The 22,850-nt window shown below is 60.1% G+C and overlaps 1 protein-coding gene across 13 annotated transcripts in view; it reads right to left on the bottom strand.

Annotated features, from left to right (window-relative positions):
• Window positions 1–22,850, bottom strand: part of ANKMY1 (ankyrin repeat and MYND domain containing 1) — a 54,367-nt gene that overhangs the window by 19,283 nt on the left and 12,234 nt on the right. For 10 of the 13 annotated variants that reach the window (XM_058699051.1, XM_058699030.1, XM_058699083.1 and 7 more), the window contains 11 exons: window positions 22,612–22,798; window positions 19,869–20,012; window positions 13,940–14,412; window positions 11,444–11,660; window positions 11,074–11,337; window positions 7,983–8,446; window positions 5,453–5,624; window positions 4,179–4,319; window positions 3,639–3,779; window positions 1,974–2,081; window positions 321–452 (listed from right to left, as the gene is read on the bottom strand). In XM_058699051.1, coding sequence (XP_058555034.1) covers window positions 321–452; window positions 1,974–2,081; window positions 3,639–3,779; window positions 4,179–4,319; window positions 5,453–5,624; window positions 7,983–8,446; window positions 11,074–11,337; window positions 11,444–11,660; window positions 13,940–14,412; window positions 19,869–20,012; window positions 22,612–22,798 — 2,443 coding nt within the window. The remainder of the gene's footprint in view (window positions 1–320; window positions 453–1,973; window positions 2,082–3,638; window positions 3,780–4,178; window positions 4,320–5,452; window positions 5,625–7,982; window positions 8,447–11,073; window positions 11,338–11,443; window positions 11,661–13,939; window positions 14,413–19,868; window positions 20,013–22,611; window positions 22,799–22,850) is intronic. The other 3 variants (XM_058699059.1, XM_058699062.1, XM_058699090.1) reach the window with 3 other exon arrangements.

Below are 22,850 nucleotides of genomic sequence, written 5' to 3'. Positions count from 1 at the left end.
ACCAGGACTCCCGGCCGGTGCCCGCTCTGCATAGAAGGTCTACGATCCCGCAGCCCAGCCAGAGTGATGGCCTGCGACTTTCTTGAGTTAAGCCAGAGGACTTCTGTCTGGCCTGCTGAGTGGGTTTGCACTTCACATTTTTTAGGCCGAGAGAACACAAAAGGCAAGAACTCTGTATTGTTTCTCAAGGATCTGAACATCACAGAGGAATGAAGGCTAGACCAAGGGTTCTGACACAGCCCCCCCAGACCCTACACCCTAGGGCCTGCCGCCCTCCACGGCCACCCCTACACCATCACGCCTCGCCCCTCACTCCTCACCAGGGCCAGCCTGCTGTCCATGCTCCTCTGGTGCTCATAGGTGAGGTCACAGGCGACACACAAGGCGTTGCCCAAGCCTCTGGTCAGCAGCAGGTTGGGGTCAGCTCCATGGGACAGAAGCTCCTTCACGATCTGGACACAGACAGGCTCGTGAGCCCCCGCCAGGTCCCCTCCCTCACGTGTGGAGATCGTCCCCGGAGTAAGGCTCCCACAGTTCTGAGCACAGAGACGGCCACACCTGGGCCTCACGGGGGCCCCACCTGGGCACTTGCTGTGCCTCTCACTGCTGCCCGGCTCAGAGCGCAACGCTGGGGCATGGAGAGGGCACGCGGGGGCCCCCAGGGAGGGCCGCAACACACGCCGGGGCAGCCCAGGCCTGGCACTTTCTCTGCACGCTGTCCGCTTGCTCCAAAGTGCTCCTGGCTCGTGTCCTGCTCTCCGGCCCGGGGGCCAGCGTGGCGCCTGGTGCACCTCCCGGAAGCCCTCGTCCCTGAAACCCGTGTGCCTTTGCCCTCTGGGCACCTGAGCCACTGTGCTCACCTGACCAGACGCAGAGTGGGGCACATCTCACTCGCTCCCTGCCGGGTCCCCAGCCACTGGCCCGAGTGCCACCAGGAAGCCAGGAGTGAGAGCGGCTTGGCCGGACGTGACACACACTGTGGGGCTCTCTCAAGAGCTTCCTTGCCCCAGAAGGCAGCTCTCTACGCTTCCGTGCCCCACCTACCCACCCAGGCACAGAGCAGGTGCACCAGCCCTCATCAGCAACGCCTTCGTCTCCTCCAGGCCTCTGCTGACAGGTCACCTCCCCAGGGAAACCCTTCATCATTCTCTATCCCTTATCCAGTTGTTACTGTCTTCGTAGCACTCTTCACTGCCTGAAATGCTGTGACACACTGGATTATGGTCTGTCTCCTGCGACTAGAATACAGGATCCTTGAGAGCAAAGACCTTGTCGTATTTGACACCTAATGCCTAGAATGGTGCCCGCCCGGCACACAGTGGATGCTCAAAAATAACAGTGAAGTGAAAGGATGAATGGATGGATGGACTATAGATCAAAGGAAGGAAGGGAAGGAAGGAAAGGAAGGGAGGCAGGGAGGCAAGATGGATGATGGATGGATGGATGGATGGATGGATGATGGATGGATGGATGGATGATGGATGGATGGATGGATGGATGATGGATGGATGGATGGATGGATGGATGGATGATGGATGGTTGGTGGATGGATGAGTGGGTGAGGGTGAATAGATGGAGAGATGTGTAGACAGATGGGTGGGGGTAGGTGAATGGACGGACGGACAGGTGGATGGATTCATGGCGAACATACACATTCTCGGCAGCAGCAGGAAATGGGTATTGGCCAAGGTGCCCTTCCCGGTGCACTGAGGAGTCAGTGCCTGGGACGCTGGGTCCACCCACCCTGATGGAGCGGCCACCAGGTGAACCCCCACCCTCACTGCTCACCTTCCTTCCTATACCCTTCTCTGAGGAGCTCCAGCCACGGGAGAGGGGATCCAACACGCCCCTTGCCCCGTGCCGTCTTCAAGCCACCACGACAACAGCAAATCCCAAAGACTGACCAGGGCGGGGGGCCACTGAGTGGCACAAACATTGCAGGTGAACCGCCAGCGGGTTTGGAACATGCTCACCAGGTCGTTGCCACTGGCGATGGACAAGGAGAGTGGGGAGTGGCCACTCCACAGCACGTTGGGGTTCGCTCTGTGGGAGAGGAGGAGCCGGACTATGTCCCTGGCACACTGGGTGAGGAGAAAGGCAGGACGGCAGGTCAGAGGTGCCCGGACTCCCAGGAGCACCGGACATCGAGCATGAACTCAAACACCATGGAATCAAGTCTGCCGCTTGGTTGCTATCTCCTGCACACCAGCACCTTGCCTCTTCCAGACCTGGGACGGATGAACGGACGGGTGGGTGGATCCTCGAACTGGGAAGGGGCTTTCCAAACACACATCGTTTCTGATGCAAAACGGGAAGGGCACGCGGCGCGCAAATTGCCCTGAAGCTTGTTTTCAGAGGAAGGGGACCGACCGTGGGGCAGCAGGGCTGGCCCAGCTCCAGGGCTCAGGGACGGTGCAGGGCAGCGCTTGAGAGGAGTGGCCCTTGCAGCTTCAATTCCGGAACGCTCTTTGAGGGCCCGACTCCCCCTGCAGGTGTGTGGACCCCGTGCACCGGCCGGGCCTCCCTCCAAGCGCACGCCCCTTCCCCCTCCCGCCCTGGCCAGGCCAAGGAGGTGCCAGCCCAGATCTGCTGAGGGGCTCTCCCTCCCCTCCTCCCCCCGGAACACTGCACGGCTGGACGGCGGCAGCCCCCATCTCTCAACAGGGGCGCGAAGCTGCCATCTGCCCTTGACCTTCCGATGACCTAATGACCCTGGACCTAATGGTGACCATGCCTCTACTGTCTCCCGGCTTTGTTCCCCCGTAACGCTTCCAAATCTGTAATCAGTGCAAAGACGCAGGTGTGTGGGGTGGGAAGCTCTGTACTCACAGCCCAGGCCTGGCACGCGCGGCCCGGGCCCGGGGTCGGCCTGCCCTCCCGGGGCCGAGCCGTCTCTGCTCCTAGCGTGGGGCGCGGAAACCCCTGAAGGCTCTGCTCGGCACAGTGGCCGGAGCCCGAGCGGCACGGACCAGGGACGCCATGAAGCAGGGGGGGTCTGGGTGCCTCCCACCTCCGCTCCCTCGCCCCCCCGCCTACCCTCATGCAGGCCCTCACTCCCTTGCAACAGGCAGCATGACTGATCACCACGCTGTGCGGGGGAACCCACCCGTGCCACAGACCTGAGAAGCCGTCTGCGATTTTCACCTTGTGGCTGCATAAACGGAGGCTCAGTTTACTACGTGCTCCGAGGCCTAGCAGCCCGGGCTGCGGTGGCCACTACAGCACAGAGTGAGGTTTGGTTCCCGGCTCCCCCCCCCCCCCCCCCCCCCCCCGACCCACCTCTCGGCCTCCTCTGAGAGGCTCCCATGCCGGAGGGTCAAAGCCCGGGGCTCCGCAGGACAGGCCCAGCCTTGGGGTCCCGAGTCAGAGACGGTGACTGACGGGGGCCGTGGGCTCGCTGCCCTGCCCCGCCCCCACCACATACAGACACACGGGCCCGCGTCCCCGAAGCACCACATGCAGAGCCTGCTCACACGTGCACATGGAGACACGAGCAGACCGGCCTACGAGGACGAGCTCGCACACGGAACGCACGTGCACACACCCACATCCACACACTCGCACGTGCGCACGTTCAGATGCGCGTGCGCACACACACCACACACGCATGCCGCCCGGCCCGGAAAGGCCCGGCTCACCTTGTAGCTGTCCTCACGCTCACAGGCCACGTGCAGGGCCGTCCTGCCCCCCTCATCCGGCACACACGTAGGCCTGCTGTGGTAGATGCCGGCCGGGCCCGCTTCATTGTTGAGCTTCAGGCTTGAAGGCAACAGGTCTAGCTGTGCAGACAGGGGGGACCAGCGCTGGCCCCGAGCCTCGCCCCCCAGGGCCCAGACACTCAGCTCCCGCCCGGCCAGGCTGGGCCGGAGACCCGGCGGGTGCAGACTCACACGCAGACTCACACGGGTTCCCACAGGCCAGCAAGAGCATCCCTCCCCAGACCGCGGGGCCCAGCACCGTCCCGCGAAACCCTCTCGAACGCGACAGTGCATCCCCCACGCGCCCCGGAGAGGGTCGGCGGGGCGCACACACTGGGGCGGGCCCCGCTGGCTTTGGGGCACACGGAGAAGTAGGCCGACCCCGTTCAGAGCAAGGGCAATAAAGGTACCACCGTGTGCAGGGGCACCTCCTGGGGCCCGCGGCACCCCCGCCCCCCCTCCCGCGGCAGGACAGGGCACCTTGCTCGGCTTGTACACGTCATCCTCGTCGGCCACCCTGGCGTCCACGTCGGTGACAGTGTGCAGGAGCAGCTCCGTTATCCTGACGCCCTCCTCCCCGGGAAGGGCGGCTGCGATGTGCAGGGGGGTCAGGGCCCCCAGCTGCAGAGGCCACACGGGCAGGGGTGAGGTCCGGCTCCCGGGTGAGCAAAACCCCCAGGCTGAGAGCCCCGTCCAGGGCGGGAGCGCGGCCGCCCGCGCCACACCTCTCAGAGACCCCACGGCACCATCCGGGCCTCATCGTGATGTTCAGGACATCGAGGCCCGCCCGCACGGGACCACGGACACGCACCCTCCAATTCCATCTACCAGCCCTGTGGACGCAGAGGGGCCCCGGTGGGCCAGCCTCACTACAGCCCGGCTGTCCCGCCCTTCCCGCGAGAAAGCCCCGCCCTTCCTGCCGGGCCTCCAAGGGATGGATGCCACCGGTGGATGGTCATGCGGCTCCTGACTCCGGTCCCCGCCCAGGCCTGTCCTTCTCCGCCCACAGCAACCCTCCAGCCACTCCTGGGAGAGCCGCGGGCTGCTGGGCCGTGCTTGGTCAGGGCCGGCCACACAGAGGCGCACACCCCGGGCCAGCCTGGAGGGAGCACAGCCGACTGGGGAGGAGAGCCCGGCCAGGAGCACGCAGCACGAGGGGGCGGAGGCACAGGGCCGTCCGTGTCCCGCAACCAGAACCCGCAAAGCAGGGTGTCGGGGAAACAGGAGGCGCCCTTGGAGAAGAGTCGGGAGGACATCAGTCCGCGGCGCACAGGCGCTCTCCGGGCACAGGCACCCTCCTCCTCCTCCCCCTACCATCTACCCCAACAGTTTACTAAAGCCCAATGCCCCCGAAGGAGGACTGTGTAAGTAACAGGCGCTTGACTGGGAATGAACGAAGGCAAGAATAAGTGAACCGATTCGGAGCCATGTTGAAAGGTTACGACCTTAGTTCCCAAGGCAGAGTCCAATCGGTAAACCTGAAAGATTATCACGAGGTTCCCTGGGTCTCCCACGGACGTGCCACTATCCCGCACTCACGTTCCCAGATGCTCAGGAAAGAAGGGGTGCGCGGTCCGGCCGAGGGGCTGGCCACACGAGACCCACCTGCCCCTGAACAGGGACACCGGGCGGCGGCTGAAGCCAAAAGAACCCGCCAGCCTTGGCCGCGCCGCACCCTCTGACCGCTCCCCTCACGGGCCCCCCGCCAGCCCGCCCCTGCCCCCTGGTCCCCACCCCCAGCCCGCGGGTCCTACCTCAGCTGGGAGCTGGATGTCGGTCCTGGCCCCGTGCTCCAGCAGCAGCCTCACCCCGGCCACGTCCCCAGCTTTCACGGCAAAAAAAAGGGCCTGCATGGGCACGCGGCACAGGTTGGGGTCCGCGCCTCGGTGCAGCAGCAGCTCGATGGTCAGCCACCTGGTTCTGCGTCTGAAAGGACCAGGGTGACACAGTCACAGGCTGGGGACAGGCACGGGACAGCACCCCGGTCCCAGTCGGGACCGACGCTCCCCGGTAAAGGGGGCTCGGGAGGGCGCTGAACGTGTGGCACCTGAGCCCCAGCATTCACGGCCTCTCCCGGAACCGCCCAGGACCCTGCCTCCCCGAGGCCACCGGCCCCCGCCCTGGACCAGGGCTGCTCCCGCCGTCGCCACACCTGAGCCGGCCCCCGCCGGGCTGGGGTCCAGACGCAGCCCCGTCCCACCCCAGTGTCCGGTGCTCACTCGGCCTTGCTCAGGTCATCCGCCACACGGGGTGTGAGGTGGGGACCAGCCCTCCCTCCCGGGGTGGCTGTAAGCGGATGACACAGAGCACCCAGCACACGTAGGGCACAACACCGTACCCAGACATGCAGGCACGCACGCCCACACACAACACGCACACTGCACGGGGACACAGGTACCACACACACAGCACGCACACGTACACACACGCACGTCACACACGACGCGCACGACCACATGCGTGCACACCACACACACACGTGTGTATACATACACACGGGCACGTGCCACACACACAGAGAACACACACACGCACACATACACACACACTGGGCACATACACGTGCACGTACATACATACATCCACGACAGCCCCACTGGGCAGGAAGAAGGTCAAGGTGATGAGCCAAGCAGGCTTTCGGAACAGCTAAGACAGCAGGAAGGCAGAGGGTCTGGCGGTCCCTCCGACCCCACCCCAGCGCATAACCAGGAGGCACGGGCAAGAGGGCAGCGGGTGTGCAGGGCCGATCTAAAGCAGCGGTTCTCAAACTTCCTGCTCGCGGGACCCCTCTCTACTCCTCAAATCCTTTGAGGACCCAAAAAGCTTTGTTTACGCAGGTTCCATCCACCCATGTCTACTGTATTGCCGTCAAAATGAGAATTTTGAAAAAGATTTGCTGATACATTTAAAGAGCAACAAACCCATCGCATCTTAACGAAAATAGCATAGTTTTATGAAAAACGGATGCTTGGCTGCCTCAGAATGCAGCACCACGAGGACTCCCGACCCCGCTCAGGTGTGCAACACCAGGACCTGGTCACGTGGGAAGACCTGAGCCCACCCCAGTGTGACACGTGTCATTAGAGAACACGGGGGGGGGCGGTGCACGGGTTCCAAAATTCCCGTTTCTGCTGGACAGGCGGGATGTCACTGAAGCGTCACTGCTGTCCACACACACTGTGAGCTGCCTCCCTGAAGTGTGAGGCTGAGCACGCGCGTGGGGACGAGTGACCGTGGCATGCCAGTTGGTCCTCTCGCATGTAAGAGCGGCGTCACTCTCCACTCTCGCTGTCGGAGAGGCGCTTTCGAGAAGACCATCCCCCTGGTTTGGAGCATGTGCGCCTTGGGCGTCCCTCCCATCTCATCACATGGGGTAGAAAGGCACGGACTCGGGCTCAGGGTGTGATGACTGAGGAAGCCCTGCCCCGTCAAGTGCAGTGTCAGCGAGATGCTGTCTCTTGTGCACGCGTGCCGGGGAGATGGGGACGTTGTGCAGGGAACGCACGCGGAGTCTGAGGATTGTTAGAAGAATCGTGTCCACCTGCAGACTCCCTGACAGGGTCTGGGACGCCGGGGTGGGGGGGGGGTACACTTTGAGAGGGCAGGGGGGACAAGTGCGCGTGAGAGTACAGAACAGCTGTGCAGGGCGAGTGAGGGGGCACGTGAATTGTGCGCGTGAGTTGCGCACGTGAGTTGTGCACGTGAAGTGTGTGCACGTGAATTGTGCAAGCCCATGTGGGAGTGCCTGTGTGAATGTATAGGACAAGCGTGGGGGATGTGTGTCCACAGGGGAAGGGGGACGAGCGAGTGTGTGCAGGTATGCAGGTGTGGGTTGCGAGAGTGTGTCCACGGGTGTGTGTGGGTATATATGAGTGTACGTGGCCGTGCAGGTGCGGGTTGGGAGAGTGCGTGTCCGTGGGCGTGTGCAGGGGCATGTGAGTGTGTGCGGGTGTTCAGGTGTGTGTGTGGGGGGGGGGGCACATGTATATGAGCACCTGCACTTTGGAAGCCACAGGGCACATCTCCTAGCCTCTCACTGCTACCGTTCCCCTAAGGTCACAACCAGGCCCCAACCCTGAGCCATGCACAGAATGCCCACGCTAAGACCCTGGAGGCAGCGCGCAGGACGGGCCCCACGGCACCCCTGTAGGTTCAGGGGGTGTGGGACACAACCTCTGGAAACACCTCCTCCTGGTGGCCAGGGAGGTGATGCCGGCCCACCAAGCAGGAGATCCACCCGTAAAAGTGACCCTCGGCCCCGCCGCCCACACCCCAGCGACCTACTCCACCACGGCCAGAGCCATCTTCCTCATGGTGCCCTTGTCGAAGCCGGTGGCACTGAAGGAGGGGGCCTTCAGCATGCTGTGGGCCTGGGCACTCCTCTCCAGGAGGTCCTGGGACAGCCCGAAGGAGAAGTTGCGCACACAGACGGCGGACTCGAAGTTCGTCTCCTGGCTGCCCAGCGTGCACCTGCCCAGACTCCCCTCCGTGCCGTCCGGCCCCTTCTCCAGGTCACTGGAACTGTCCCACGGTGACAAGTCCTGCTTCTGAGGGCTGCTCCCCAGGTCGGGGGACTCCTGAGACAGCCGGGCACCCGGGGAGAGATGGTCCTCCTCGCTGCCCCACACGATGGACTTCTGCTCCTGGCTGCCTGGGGTGGGCACCAGGTCCTCGAAATAGATGGACTCCATGGCCATTTCAGGGAATGAGAAGGTAAGGTTGGGATTTACTGGCATATTTGGAGCTTCCTTTGGAAAGTACCAAAAGAGAGAGGGACAGAGAGAGAGAGAGAGAGAAAATTAGAAGAAAGAAGAAATCAGAGTGACAATCCTATCTAACCGATTTCTCTAGCAGGAACCAGCCCTAAAGGCTGGGAGTGACCTTCAAGGCTTCTAGCTGACCATGCTAAAGCACTCTGCAAAAACCGAGAGAGGGAGGCACACATCTCAGGGGCCTCACACAGAAACCTGAGCCACATGGCAGCCACCAGCCACACGTGGCAACCGAGCTTTCGACGTGAGGCCCATCCCAAACCGGTGTGTGCATGGCCAGAGAAAGAACGCAGACTGCCCTCCTGTCTTTACACGAATGACCCAATGAAATGATAAATTGTGGAGACACCAGTGAAATGAAATACGTCAAAATTAATTCCACCTGTTCCACCTCTTTTTACTGTGGTTCCTAGAGGCATCTGCGCGACACTCGCGACCAGCAGTGCGGCTCACACTACGGTCCTGCCCGCGGAGGCCGCCCTGCAAGCCTGACGCACAGCCTCTGCGTCCCCGGTGTGGTCCCGGGACCAGCAGCATCCTCGTGGCCGGGGATGCGGATCCTGGGCCCCATCCCAGAGCCGGGGGGCAGCATCCCTGGCAGTGGGGCCCAACCCCCTGCGACCCACATCCGTAAAGGGCCAGGTGGTAGACAGAGGCGGCTCCGTGGGCCAGGGCCCTCTGCCGGGACGGTGGGCACAGGGTGCAGGTGGCAGAGGGGCGCGCTGCCCACCCGGAGGCGGCCGGTGAGGCCCGGCACGGGAAAGCCACCCGGTTCCTTGGACTCGGGAAAGGGCGGGGAGCCTGCCCTGGGCTGGAAGAGAGTAACTCTTCTCAACATGTGCGGCGTGTGAACTTGCTTGGGTCTGGATTCATGTATCTCCGGTCTGAAAGGAAGGCTACGTGGGAACCCGGGAAAATTGCCTGGGTGGGATCCCACAGGACTTAACAAAGTTTTCAGGTGAGATGCTAGTGTCTGCGGTGTGTTGAGAGGGAGACAGAAGAATGTGTCTTCAGCCGACGTCTCTGGCTGAAGCGAGCTGATGAGGAATCCACGCTAAGATGAGCGCAGTTGGCGGGGGAGGCGGGGGTGTGGACGTGGTGCGTGAGCCGTGTGCTGGCAGCTGCTTAGTCTCGGTGACGGGTCCGCGCAAGCTCCCACACATGCCACCGTCTTTGCTTATTCTGTGTGCGTGCCATGTTTTCCAGAATAAGAAGTTTCAAAGAAGAGGAGAGGAGCGATTTTTACCAGTGTTTTAAGTGTACAAATAAAACCCTTTCTGGGGCTCTCGCTGCCTTCACCAATAATCACTGAGGCTTCCCCTGCGGCCAGGGTCCCCCCGAAGATGCTCTGGGCTTGGAGAGGCTGTGGTGACAAAGTCAGCCCCTGTCCCTAGAAGCTCCCGGCCGAGGGGCAACACAAGGACCGACACAGTCTCCCCCCGTCCCCGTTCCTATGATCACATTGAAACTGAAAGTTGGTCGGGACTCTGAGTTAACAACCTCTGACCAGGAAGGAGAAGGCACTCACAAGGCACACGTTAACGCTGCTACGAAAACAAACCCTCCACCGCAGTCTTCCTGCAGGGATGTCGCCTCCTTCCTCCCAGGGACCACCCCCCCCCCACCCCGCCTCCCGCACACAGGACCACCCAGGGCAGCAGGGCCTCTGGCGGGCTCCCTGTGTGCACCTGCTCACCGCACACTGGGGCCCCGGCCGGTGTGCCCCCACCCACCCTGGACTCTGATGACCTGGTGCGGCCACACGTCAAGAACCACACACGGGCCAGGGAGAGCCGGGGCCCCGGAGAGGCAGAGGTTCAGGGAGTGTCTGGCAGCTGAGGGAGGCTGTGCACCATGGGCACAGGCCGGGGTGCAGTAAGAGCCTTTCCCCGAAGAAGAGATTCAGGAGCCCGCGATGAGGTGAGGGAAGGACCCCACCAAGGGGACACTGTCCAGTGCCGTCCCCTCACCCACCCGGGAGGGGCCCCGACCCCGCTCAGAGAAAGCCCCAGCCCCTCCGAAGGCTTTCTCGGCAGCTGTCAAGGCCGGGCAGCCTCGTGGGGCTGACAGTTAGGGTCCAGGGTCTCCTGAGGGGCGGAAGCGTGCCCCCTGCAGGCACTGCCCCTCGGGCCGGCGCTCAGAAGACAGACACCAGGGTGCCCTGTGCTGTAGGGAGCCAGCCCCTGGGCATCGCCCGCCCTGGGCCGGGAGCCCCCCAGTCCGCACTGGAACCTAGCGTCAAGAGATGCCACCGTGGCGACAGAGTGGTTCCTCAGTGAATGAGACACGGGACCGCCGTGTGATCAGCTATCCTATTGCTGGGCCTACACCCAAAACCACCGGGAGCAGTTCACACCAATGCCTGCCTGGGGAAGCTCCAGGCAACATTATTCACCATGGGCAAAGGCGGGCCTCACTCCTTCCCTCACTCCCCGACCCTGCGATTCCTTCCCTGAAGCCCGCAGGAGGGGTCTCAGAGCCCCAACCACTGCGCGTGTGGCTCACGTGGGACACGCATCCCTAGACGTCGTGCCGGCCCCGTCCCCCCGCTCCGACTCCCCGCCCGCAGGCCTCAGTGTCTGCTCACCCCATCTGAGCCTGACCTGTGCAAGGCGCGGGGAGGTGCACTGCTGGGTGGAGAGACGGACAGGCGGATAGTAGACGGGGCACCGCGCTGGGAGCTGCAGGGCCACGGGGCTGACCTGGGACTTGGGCACCATCCTCTCAGCGATGTTGGGCTTAAAGCACGTGGACGGGTAGTAGAGGAGGAAGCACATGCTGAGCGGCGTGAGGCCCTCGTCCGTGTACCTGTTCACGTCGGCCCCGCTGTCCAGCAGAAGGTTGACAATGTCAGTGTGACAGTGAACCTGGAGGGAGAAGGCCAGCCTCACGAGGACGGCAGGCATCCCGGCAAAGCCCCTGCTGGAGGACGGTGGCCCCACTGAGGGGAGGCGACCCGGCACTGGGACTCACGGTGGCCGCAGCGAGCACAGTGTAGCCCTTGGCATCGGCCACATCGGCGCTGGCGAGGTCATCCCTGAGGATCCTGTAGATCCAGTCATAGTCCCCTTCCTCGGCCCGCAGGATCATCTCCTTGGAAAGCTGCTCCTTGGGCCCATGGTGCGCAAAGCCGCTCCGGTCCCCCTCCAAGATGGCACCCATGTTCCAGCTGGTGTGGGCCTTCTTGTTCCTGGAGACACAGCGGGGACCCTGGGCATCCCTGGTTCATCAGTCTCTCCATTTGTGCTGGGGAAGGGGTTCTCAAGGGAGGGACCCTGGGCGGGAAGGAGGCCAGGGATACACGTGGGTCCGGCACTCAGCACCAAGCACTCACATCCACTTCTCGCTCACTCTGCTATTTGAGTAGAGAGTATGCAAGTCCCATGGCCCATTCACCACCACGCACTTCAGCCTCCTGTGCACACATAACCTCCTTCATGGTCAAGAACCTATAGATTTATGGCAGCTTCTGTACCCAACATTTACCAACAATTACTGGCTCAGTTGATGTCTGAATGATGGATGGGTGGATGGGTGGATAGATGGAGGGATGGAGGAGTGGAGGGAGGGATGGATGGATGGATGGGTGGATGGATGGATGGATGGATGGGTGGACAGAGGGGTAGATGGCTGGATGGGTGGATGGGCAGGTAGGTGGATGGATGGGTGGATACAGGGATGGGTGGATGGGTGGAGGGGTGGAGAGGTGAAGGGGTGGAGGGGTGGAGGGATGGAGGGGTGGGTGGGTGGATGGAGGGGTGGATGGAGGGGTGGATGGATGGATGGGGGTAGATGGATAGATGGGTGCATGGGTGGATGGATGGAGAGGTGGGTGGATGGATGGGCGGGGGGGATGGGTGGGTGAGTGGACGGAGGAGTGGGTGGGTGGATGGAGAGGTGGATGGATGGATGGGTGGGTGGGTGGATGGGTGGATGGAGGGGTGGGTGGATGGGTGGAGGGGTGGAGGGGTGGATGGAGGGGTGGGTAGATGGGTGGAGGGGTGGAGGGGTGAAGGAGTGGAGGGATGGAGGGATGGATGGGTGGATGGAGGGGTGGGTGGATGGAGGGGTGGATGGGTGGGGGTAGATGGATAGATGGGTGGGTGGGTGGATGGACAAATGGAGGGGTGGGTGGATGGAGGGGTCCGTGGATGGAGGGGTGGTTGGAGGGGTGGATAGAAGGGTGGGTGGGTGGATGGATAGATGGATGGGGGTAGATGGATAGATGGGTGGGTGGGTGGATGGATGGATGGATGGATGGAGGGGTGGGTGGGTGGGGGGGTGGGTGGATGGATGGATGGATGGATGGGTGGGGGTAGATGGATAGATGGGTGGGTGGGTGGATGGACGGATGGAGGGGTGGGTGGGTGGATGGGGGGGTGGGTGGGGGGGTGGGTGGATGGATGGATGGATGGATGGGTGGGGGTAGGTGGATAGATGGGTGGATGGACAGATGGAGGGGTGGGTGGATGGAGGGGTGGGTGGATGGATCGATGGATGAGTGGGGGTAGATGGATAGATGGGTGGGTGGGTGGGTAATGGACGGATGGAGGGGTGTGTGGGTGGATGGGCGGGTGGGCAGGTGGGTGGGTGGATATAGGGGTGGGGGGGGTGGGTGGATGGAGGGGTGGTACATGGGTGGGTGGGTATATGAATGCATAAGTAACCACTTGTGCTTACCAAACCTGGATTCTAAAATACTTTAGTTATATCTGAGGACAAAGTTTAGTAAATGAAAATATTCTTAAAATTTTTAACTTTAAAAAAATCAGTTTTCATCAGGTGGCTGCCTACTTTTCCAGAGCTGGACTGGGTTGGGGGTTTGGAGACTGGGTTGATCTTTGGAGACCAACGGAGCAGCTCCACGCCTTCCCAGACATCGAGAAGCCAGAGGCTCAGCCAGCCCCCAGCCCACCCCTCCCCGGCTCTCCCACCCTCGGCTTTCTGCTCAGACCTGCTCTCATACATCTCTTCGTGTGCACCTTGTGTGCAGACATGACCCACAGAGGCTGGAGCACGGGCTCCGACCTGCACAGAGCAAACACACGCAAGGTCTCAGAGCCAGGATTTGAACTCGGCTCCATCGACCCGGCTGACCCTATTCCACAGCTCCTCCCAAGGCTCTACACTCTTCTAGGGACTGCCCTCACTCCGTGCTCCCCAGCAACCTCCTGACCACTCCTTCTCCAGAGCAGGTGAGCAGGATCCCGGGCCCCTGTGCAGACATCGAGGCCACGGCACCCGCCTGCACCTGCATGCTCGCAACCCGGGGCGTGTGTCCCAGCTCACCGGCCCCGCACGGCTCTCCCTCCCCCTTCGTCGCTGCACTGCCTCAAACAGGAGAAGCACCTTTACGTGAACCCAAGAAATAACCCTGCGGGTTACTCAGCCAGGTGCCAGAGGCCCCCCAGGAGCCCAGCCCCGAGCACGGGCCCGTCGTGGGAGGGAAAGAAAGATGGGGCAAGTTACCTGTATTTGTAGGTTTGCTTCTGGATTTTGACCATCAGAGGGGTCTCATTTTTTATAAACCAGGGTTCTTCATCCTCAGCAAATGGAGGAATGTCATTAAGGAAGATTTGGGCATCTAATTCTTTGCGGAAAGAGCAGGTCATGGGCAGGTGGCTGTTGTCGGTTGAGTAAATGTGCATTTCTGGAGGCAGAGTCAGGTCATCGTTCAGAAGAAACCGCTTATAGTCATAGAAAAAGGGGTCCTGTCCCTCCGGCTGGTCCCAGTCCACCTTCTCCTCATCTGAGAGGCTGAGTCTAGCAGGAGAGTGAGTGAGGAAGCCCGAGTACTCAGGGTAGTTGTGGATGGAGAAGCTGCGGGGAACCTCCGTGCACAGTTTGATGAGGTGCTCCCGGACCCACAGCCCGACGTCCTGCCTGCCGTCCGGGTAGGTCTCCACGCCCGGCCCAAACCGTTGGTCCGCTTTGTACAGCCCCTGCGAAACGAAAGTCACCAGGGCAAGAGACATCGTTCAGCAGGGCCCTAAGCTTTGCAACCGTTTTCTCAAAATCAAAGAAAAACAAAATTCCAAGAGAAGCGTCTTCATTCAGTCAACAAATACTTACGGAGGCCGAGTATGCGCCCGGCATGGTGTCCCAGAGCAAACGTGTAAATATGGAATGCATTGGGGGAGAAAGGTGCTTCGGACCCAGGGTGGTCAGCAGTGGCCTTAGCGGTAAGGTGGGGACGTGACCGGGGGTCTCAAGGTGGAAGCGTGTCAGGGATACCACGCTCATTTCAGGGAACCCCTTGTAGCAGTGACATTGTGGGCCCAGCCCAGCCACCCGGGGCAGCGGAGATGCGGGGCCCTGGGTCAGAGAGACTCTGGCAGGTATGACCTGAGGAGACAGGTGGGGGGGTGGGGAGGGAGCTAACCCCCCCACTTCCCATGAACCCAGCAGAGTGCAGTGATTTCTGGGCCTCGAGAGGCCCTTCCACTGGGTGGGGCGGTCTGTGCTGGGTGGGGGATGTGTGGCAAGGGGAGGGCCAAGAGGGCCTTGGATGAAAGGTAATGCTGGGCCCACAAAAAGGGACGGGAAGCTGGAGAGGGGCCCGGCTTCCCAGGAGAGCTGGCTCTGAAGGGCATCTGGAGGTCACTGGGAGCCGCAGCGGGGACCTCCGTGTCACTCCCTGGTGCCACGCCCTCGCCTGGGACCCTGGGACAGGGCCCCTATCTCAGAGCCCCGGGCTTGCAGACTTACTTGGGGCGTAAGTTTCTGAGCTACACAGTCCCCCACAAGAAGTTCACAGTCTAGAGCAGAGGAAAGAACATGCAAGGAACAGTAAGACACGCCAAGGAGGACTCCATCGTGCAAAGCAGCTGGGTGGGGACGGCAGAGGCACTTCCGGGAGAATCTGCCGAGTGGCAGCAGGGCACCAAGTGCCGCCGCGGTCTGTGAAAGGGTCGGGGGCCGGGGGGAGGCGGTGTGCATTCATCCTGGCAGCGCCGGAGCATCACCGAGGCGGCGGAAGCCACAGGATGGATGGGCCGAGAAGGAAGACTGCGGACGGGGCAAGAAAAGGGGGTGCAGGGAGGCAGGCGGTCGGAAAGGCAGCTGCTGGGGGTCTGTGCGGAGACCAAAGGCGTTCATGCCCCAAGAGCTGACCCAAGAGCTCCATTTCTAGGATTCTATCATAAGGACATAATCTCCTTAACATCGTAAGGAAACAATCCCAACGAGATCAAAGCTATAGTCACACATATGTTCACAACAGTACGTGTAGCAGCAAGCTCTTAATAACGCTAACAGTTACGTTACTAGTAAAATACAATGGCAGTAATGTCGACGGTTAAAGAAAGGAGAATGTGTCTCCAGGACGCTACACGCCACAGGCTTAAAAAATTGCCTTTGATATGCATTTACTTTGTGACCAACAATCCCCCTCTAGGAACGTATCCCGAAGATCACCGACAAAAGCGTGGAACCATTAACCGGCGAGACAGTCACCACGGCGCCCCTCGGCACCACAAAGGCCGGAGGAAAGTGCGCATGTGGTTGACCCTTCCCGAGCAGTGAGGAGGGGGTCTGGGCTGTCGGGAGGAAGGGCAACCACAGGCAGCCCCGGGAAGCGTGCAGGGTGCACGTCCCACTGCCTACGCGGGGAGGAACGTGTGTGCACGTGTGCTCCTGGTGTGCAAATGCAAAGAGGAAGCTGTACAAACAGTCCCCGGTGACGAGAGAGGACTCCAGATAGAAACAGTGGAAGCTGGACTCCTGTGGGGGGACCCTGTTTGCTAGATTTGCCTTCAGAAAAATATCCGTTTTTTACTGAATTACCAAACTAAATTAAAGCAAGATCGTAATAATCAAATCCTAAACAATGAAAGCAACACAACTGAACCTAGCTCTACCTCCAGGCAGCACGGACGGATAGTAGCTCACGTGATTGGATTCCATCCACCTTCCCAGTGGGATGGGTCCCAGGGACAAAAGGCAGGAAAGGAGCCCTGAGTTGTTTTAGGAGCCACGGCGCTGGAACTAATGCTACGCCGTCATCCTGAAACTGTCATACATATTTCACGGGGGGGAATAAATAGGACATTTGTTAACGTTAGAAACAAAGATTTTTAAGACTAATTGCAAAGACGTGCAAATACGATACCATGGCTGTTGAGTAAAAGCCCCGTATTCCCAAACTGGAGCTGGAGACGTCCGTATGAACTGATGGTGTCTTTTCTCATTTAGAGAGAGAGAAAAAAAAAATCTAGATCTGCTTTGAAAAAGCCTACAAATGAAAACCAGCTAACACGATAGCAATAAGCACCCAAACGGTGGTTTTTCCACACCACGCCCCATCTAGGAACCAGGCCTGCCAGATCAACAGTCAATCCTGGGACCAGGGCAGGAAGTGTATGGATGAGCTGGGGTCTCCTTGCCCCAACAAAAGGCAAGAAAACCACCGACGCCTGGTGGAGCTATGTCTACTGCAAGAACCAAACTGAAGCAAAAACCAAACTCCCCCGACCCAAGAGTGACAATTTGGGCATCCAAAAGCATAACCACCACAATGTACTGAGATACACCAAATATACTAAAATCCGTGAGTTTATACAGATCCGAAAAACAAACAAACAAAAAAAACCCGAGTAAGCTCCACCGATCGCCATTGAAGAATGTTAGGTAATCATCCACTTGTTACCCTGACGAGGGGCAAAGAAGGAAAAGATCAAGTGTCATTTCGCCTTCTCCATAAAACTACCTCAAAGTAACCAAACAGTTGATGAAGGCTGTTGTAGACAAAAGAACTCTAGTTAATAAATGAAGGAGGGATCGTAGATTTAGAGTGTCACCAACTTGCGCCCTCTAATGAAATGACGGTCCAGCGATATTGTCCAAAATCACAAGTAAGGTGAGGAGGCCGTCGGAACCGACGGAAAAGGACTGCAGACACTGGCACCCACGGATCAGTCCCGACATCACATGAAGAAAGACAGCCAGACACGTGTCTCTGAGTGTGGTTTTTAACAAAGGTACAAAAGCAGCAGTAGAGAAATGACAGCCTTCTCGACCGATGGCACCGGATCAGCCGGCCGCCTACAGGTGGAGGCGGGGGAGGGGAGGAGGCCCAACCAACTGTTGCTTCACGTGCAGTGCAAACATTAACCCAGAACGGATCCCAGACCTAAATGTCAGAGCCAAAACCATGACATGCAGAAGAGAACACAGACGAAAATCTTAGGAAACTTGGATTAAGCTAAAATTGTGTAACTAGGACATAAAAAAGCAAGAACCAGGGAAAGAAAAATCGATAAGCCTACGAGTGGCTAAAATTAATTTTTCTAATGTTTATTTATTCTTGAGAGACAGGGATATAGCATGAGCAGAGGGGCAGAAAGAGAGGGAGGCAGAATCCAAATCAGGCTTCAGACTGAGCTGTCAGCACAGCCCCGATGTGGGGCTCGAACCCACAAACCAAGAGATCATGACCTGAGCTGAAGTCAGATGCTTACCTGACTGAGCTGCCCAGGCGCCCCATGAGTGGCTGAAATGGAAAACGGCACAACCACTTTGGAAAACCCTTGGGAGGTTTCTTACAAAACTTGCCATGCACGTCACCTACGGCCAGCGATCCCACTCGCGGTATTTACCCAAATGAAAAGACAGACGTGTGTGCACATGAAGACTTGTAATCAAACGTTTTTAGCAGTTTTACTCATAATAACCAAAAACTTGAAAGAACTCAAACATGTAGCTATTGGCGAATCAGTAAAACACGTGTCTCGAATCCACACAACGGAATACTACCTCACCGCAAAAGAAACAAATTGCTGCCATATGCAAATACGTACGAATCTCAAAAGAATCACGCCCTAAGCCAGAGAAATCGAACATGCAGTAACACCCATTCCACTGATCTGAAACAACAGAAAAGGGGACGTTGTGATGAAAAGCAGAGCAGCGTCATCGAGAGCTGAGGGGGTGGGGCTGGAGATGGACTCCAGTATATATTAGGGGCTTGGACGGGGTACAATGCTTGCACACGAACATGCACGCAAAACACCATATATAAATGTTTACAGCAGCTTGATTCATAATCAACAAAAGCTGGAAACGAGCGTCTGTCAGCTGGGAATGGAGAACGGCGCCATGCACTTGGAACACTGCTCAGCACTAAGGAAGGAGCTGCGGACTCACCACAAGGCAGATGAACCTTCAATACGATCGCTAGGTGAAAGGCACCAGCCTCAAAAGTCTACCTACTGTATTTCACTAGCCTGGTATTCTTGCAAAGGCAAATCATCCGCAAAACAACTGGCCAGGGCTGGGGTGGGAGGAGAGACCAGTCCCAAAGGGGCACCGGCAGGAGCGGAGAAGGAGCCGTCCTGTACATTGACGGCAGTAGTAGTCACACAACTCCACGCTCGTGAAAACCTTCACAATTGCATACTCAAGGGGGTGGACTGTACCCTAAGTTACGCCGTCCGGAAATAAAAGGAGGAAAGGCAACTGTTTCTGCAAAACCAGGAATGTCCTCCACAAATAAAGACAAGCTTCAAGGGGCGCCTGGGTGGCTCAGTCGGTTGAGCGGCCGACTTCGGCTCAGGTCATGATCTCATAGTCCGTGAGTTCGAGCCCCGTGTCGGGCTCTGTGCTGACAGCTCAGAGCCTGGAGCCTGCTTCGGATTCTGTGTCTCCCTCTCTCTCTGACCCTCCCTCATTCATGCCCTGTCTCTCTCTGTCTCAAAAATAAATAAACATTAAATTTTTTCTTTTTTTAAAAGACAATCTTCGAAACAATCTATGTGGAATGATCCAGCTTATGTATAAAAAAGTAAATATTACAGTACATTTGCAGTTTAATCTAAAGGATACACAACTCCCTGCTCTGGAAAATGGGATCATGAAGCATCCTGTCTTCTCATTCGTGTTCCTTTTCTTTTTATGAACCTTATTATTGGTACTGTTAACGATCTTTAAAAATAAGGAAGTTACCACTTGTTACACAAATAAACTTCCCCAGGACCTAAGTATCTTTCTGTCCGGTGGCCTGAGCACACAGAGCCCCACCCTTCATCTGCATCGGGGGTGGCCCCGCCCCCTCACCTGCACCCAGGGTGACCCTCCCCCCTCCCCCCCAACTCCAGGGCGGCCTCACCTGTCACCCACATCTGGGGCAGCCTTGCCCCCTCACACCCCCACACCTCCCCCCACCAGGGGCGCCCCGCCTGCCCCCTCGCCCTCCTTCACACTCACACACCCCTTGGGGGGGCAGCTCCTTCGCCCTTCCTCACACCGCCCCCCCCCAGGGGCTGCCCCACCTCCTCACCCCCTGGCGGCCCCTCCCCCTCCCCTGGTGGCCCTGCCCCCTCACCTGCACCTGGGGTAGTACTGCCCCCTCACCCCCACAGGGCGGCCCCGCCCCCTCTCCCCTGTGGCCCCGCCCCCTCACCTGGAAGAGCCTGGTCTTCAGGTACATGGTGCCGTAGCCCTCTCGGTAGCTGAGGTAGAACATGCCAGTGAAGCTGGAGCCGTCGGGCCACTGGTAGGTGCCCAGCCCGTGGCGGTGGTCCCGGTAAAACTGCCCGTGGTACAACTGTGAAGAGCGCTCAGTGACAGGCTGTGTCCGAGAAGCTGCTCCTGGCCACCCCCCACCCCAGCCTTCCAGGAAGCCCCCCAGGTGGAGGCAGCCCGCCAGGCTGGCAGTGAGGCGGACCACAGGGGCACCTGGCCACGGGGCCCCTTCAAGTTCGGGGGCCGAACGAGTCTATGAGAGACGTCACCTATGTCACACAGAGCAGGTGCCAGGCGGTCGGGCCCCGGTGGCCCCCGTGTCGCCTGCCGTAGCTCCGGTAGGGGAATCTGGAGAGGCGTTGGAATGGCCACCACTGCGGAGCGACTCCTGGGTTGGGGCCGGAGCCCCGACCCGGGCTCAGCTCCACGCCTCTGCCTGGGTTTATAGGCAGCAGGCTGGCGGGGGCGGGGGGGGGGGGTGGGCATCAGCCTCGGGCTCACCCGCGCGGCCCCACGTGTGACCCCAGGGGCAAGCTATGGGCCTGCGCGGAACACCGGTGTGGCTACACTGAGCCACGGACGCCGGCCTCCGCTCGTGGCCCAAGCCCCACAAATGCCGGTGGCGGGTCTGTGCCGGCCCGCCTCCCTGCTGGGGCCTCAGGAGGGTCAAACAATGTGACGCCCATTGCGAGCTCTTCCCATGCCCGCCGCAGGCCGGTCCTGCCACGCTCGGAGACGGCTCTGTAGGAACGGGACCCAGGTGTGGCTGCTTTCGTGCCCTCCTCTGTCCTCGGGTAACGGAGAGGACTCCCCGTGGGGCTGGTGGCTGACGGACCAGGCACCAGTGACCAGGTCTGTCCGACCAGACGACTCCCGACCCCCGGCCCCGGCCTCAATTTGGGTTTGGCCACAGGACCCATGCCCGGGGCCAGACCAGCGTCCCCAGGGCCCTTCCTCTCCCCCAGATGTGTCAGGCATAGCTCCCACAGGCTCGCCAGGTGGCGGAAGGTTAGTCTGGGCGCCGACACAGAGATGGGGAGAGAGGGGGCCCGACAAGGTCATCAGAGTCCCCGGACCAGCCAGGCCTCGGGCTGCAGAGCCCCGCTGATGGGCTTTCCATCGTAAGAGCCAACGAAGGCCCTTTTCAGCGCTGCCTGGGTTGAACGTGGGCTCCGCCGGCGCTTCTGAAGAGAATGTCGAGCACGAGGACACGCGGAGCAGAGGGGCACGAGGCCAGGGGCTGCCCGCTCCTGCCAACACCTGCACCACTTTGTGGGGGAAAGCGGAGTCCACCCGACTCGAAAACAACTGTCTGTGCACGAGCGTCGGTCCGTACGCGGGAGAGAGGCTCTCTGCCCCCCTCCCCAGGAGAAAGCAGCATTGGAAGGAGGCCCTTCCACAGCCACCCCATCCGTCCCCACCCCTGCACTCACACCACGAGCTGCGTCTGACCGGCCAGGGCTGATGTGCTCAGGCCATTAACGCATGTAGGGTCACCGCTGGTGGGTGGCACACTCTCTCGTCCCCCTGGCCTCTCCGGCTTGTGAGCTGTCTCGGCTGCACAAGCAGCTGCTCCGCGGACCCGGAGGTCCCGCCGGGCAGTAAGGAGGCCGAGGCCCCGCCACCACACCCGCCCCCCGTGGTCTCCCTCACGGTGGAACCCGGGCTCCGCGGGACAGGCCGGCACGCCCAACCTCCCACAGCCACGAACGAGGGCACGGGACACCACGGCGTTGGGTAAAAGAAAGAAACTAGCCGAGGACTGGTTTCAGTGCCAGTCCCGGAGCCACGGGAGTCAGCGCTTGAACCACCAGTGTCACGGTGGCTTCCACTCAACACAGGCTTCGGCCCCGGCCTCCTGGTCACCTGAGGTCCGGAGGCTCGTCTGAGCTTGAGGTGCGTTCTGGGAGAGGGATCGGCAGGGGTGCAGGGGAAGGTTTGCCCCTGCCTGCAGCTGCGCCTGCCCCCCCTGCCCCTGCCGCCCCCAGGCTCCGGCCCGAGACCCCGGTTATCAGGCCGCCCTGCTCTCCTCTGGCAATCACGCTATCCTCCGCGCACTGACACACCCAGCCCCGGCTGCTCTTCTGAGCCTGGACCCCACTGGGCCTGGATCTGAACGAAAGTACCCTACGGGGCCGTCTCCCCAGCTCGCAGTAGAACCCACGCTCTGGAAATCTCCCCACTGGACAAGCAGGCAGCCGCAGCTACAGGTGTCGGCCGCGGTCGTGCCACAGGCCAGGCCGCTGTGCCCTCCCCCAGGTACCTGCGGAGCTCCCACAGGTCTCCGGGAGTCTCCACTGGGGTCCTGGACGCGGCCTACTGCGTGGGCTCTGGAGCCTGCTCCCATCTGACTGCTAAAAAGATCCTTCCCTTCTCTTTAACCCTAAATACGATGCAATTTCACCGACGTACATACAGCTCCATGCAGTAATTTGAAGTTTTTGAACAGTTGCCCAGAATAAGAATTTATCGTAAGTAACCCTTCCCAAGCCGCAGCCCGGGAATGCCCAGGCCAACTGCATGTGTGACCCTGGACATCTGTGAGAATGTTTCTCTCTGGAAGGTAGAAAAGACACAAGCCCAGCACCCTTCCTACCGGAGACCGGCAAGTCTGCCTCACACCCCTCTTAGAAGAAAAGAGACAGCCAGGCCCTGGCGGGGACAGCCACGGAAACACCTACCTCGCCCGTGGGCCAAGAGAATTCACCGTATCCCAGCTTCATGTCCAGCCCGAAGTCCCCTTGGTACACACAGCCATCCTGCCACTCCTGCACGCCTCGGACCAGCTGGATGTAGGCCTCCTTCAGGTCCTGCTCCCTGGGGGGACCCTCGGACTCCTCTTCCTCCTCCGGGGCCTCTAGGATGTCCCTAGGAAGGTGAAGTGGGGAGGGGGGGGGCGAGGAAGATCAATGCTGGAACC

This window comes from Neofelis nebulosa, chromosome 2 (genome assembly GCF_028018385.1).
Source record: "Neofelis nebulosa isolate mNeoNeb1 chromosome 2, mNeoNeb1.pri, whole genome shotgun sequence".
In the NCBI taxonomy this organism is placed as follows: Eukaryota; Metazoa; Chordata; class Mammalia; order Carnivora; family Felidae; genus Neofelis; species Neofelis nebulosa.
The sequence above is the reverse complement of the archived record's forward strand: the minus strand, read 5'-3'. Positions and strand labels throughout refer to the sequence as shown.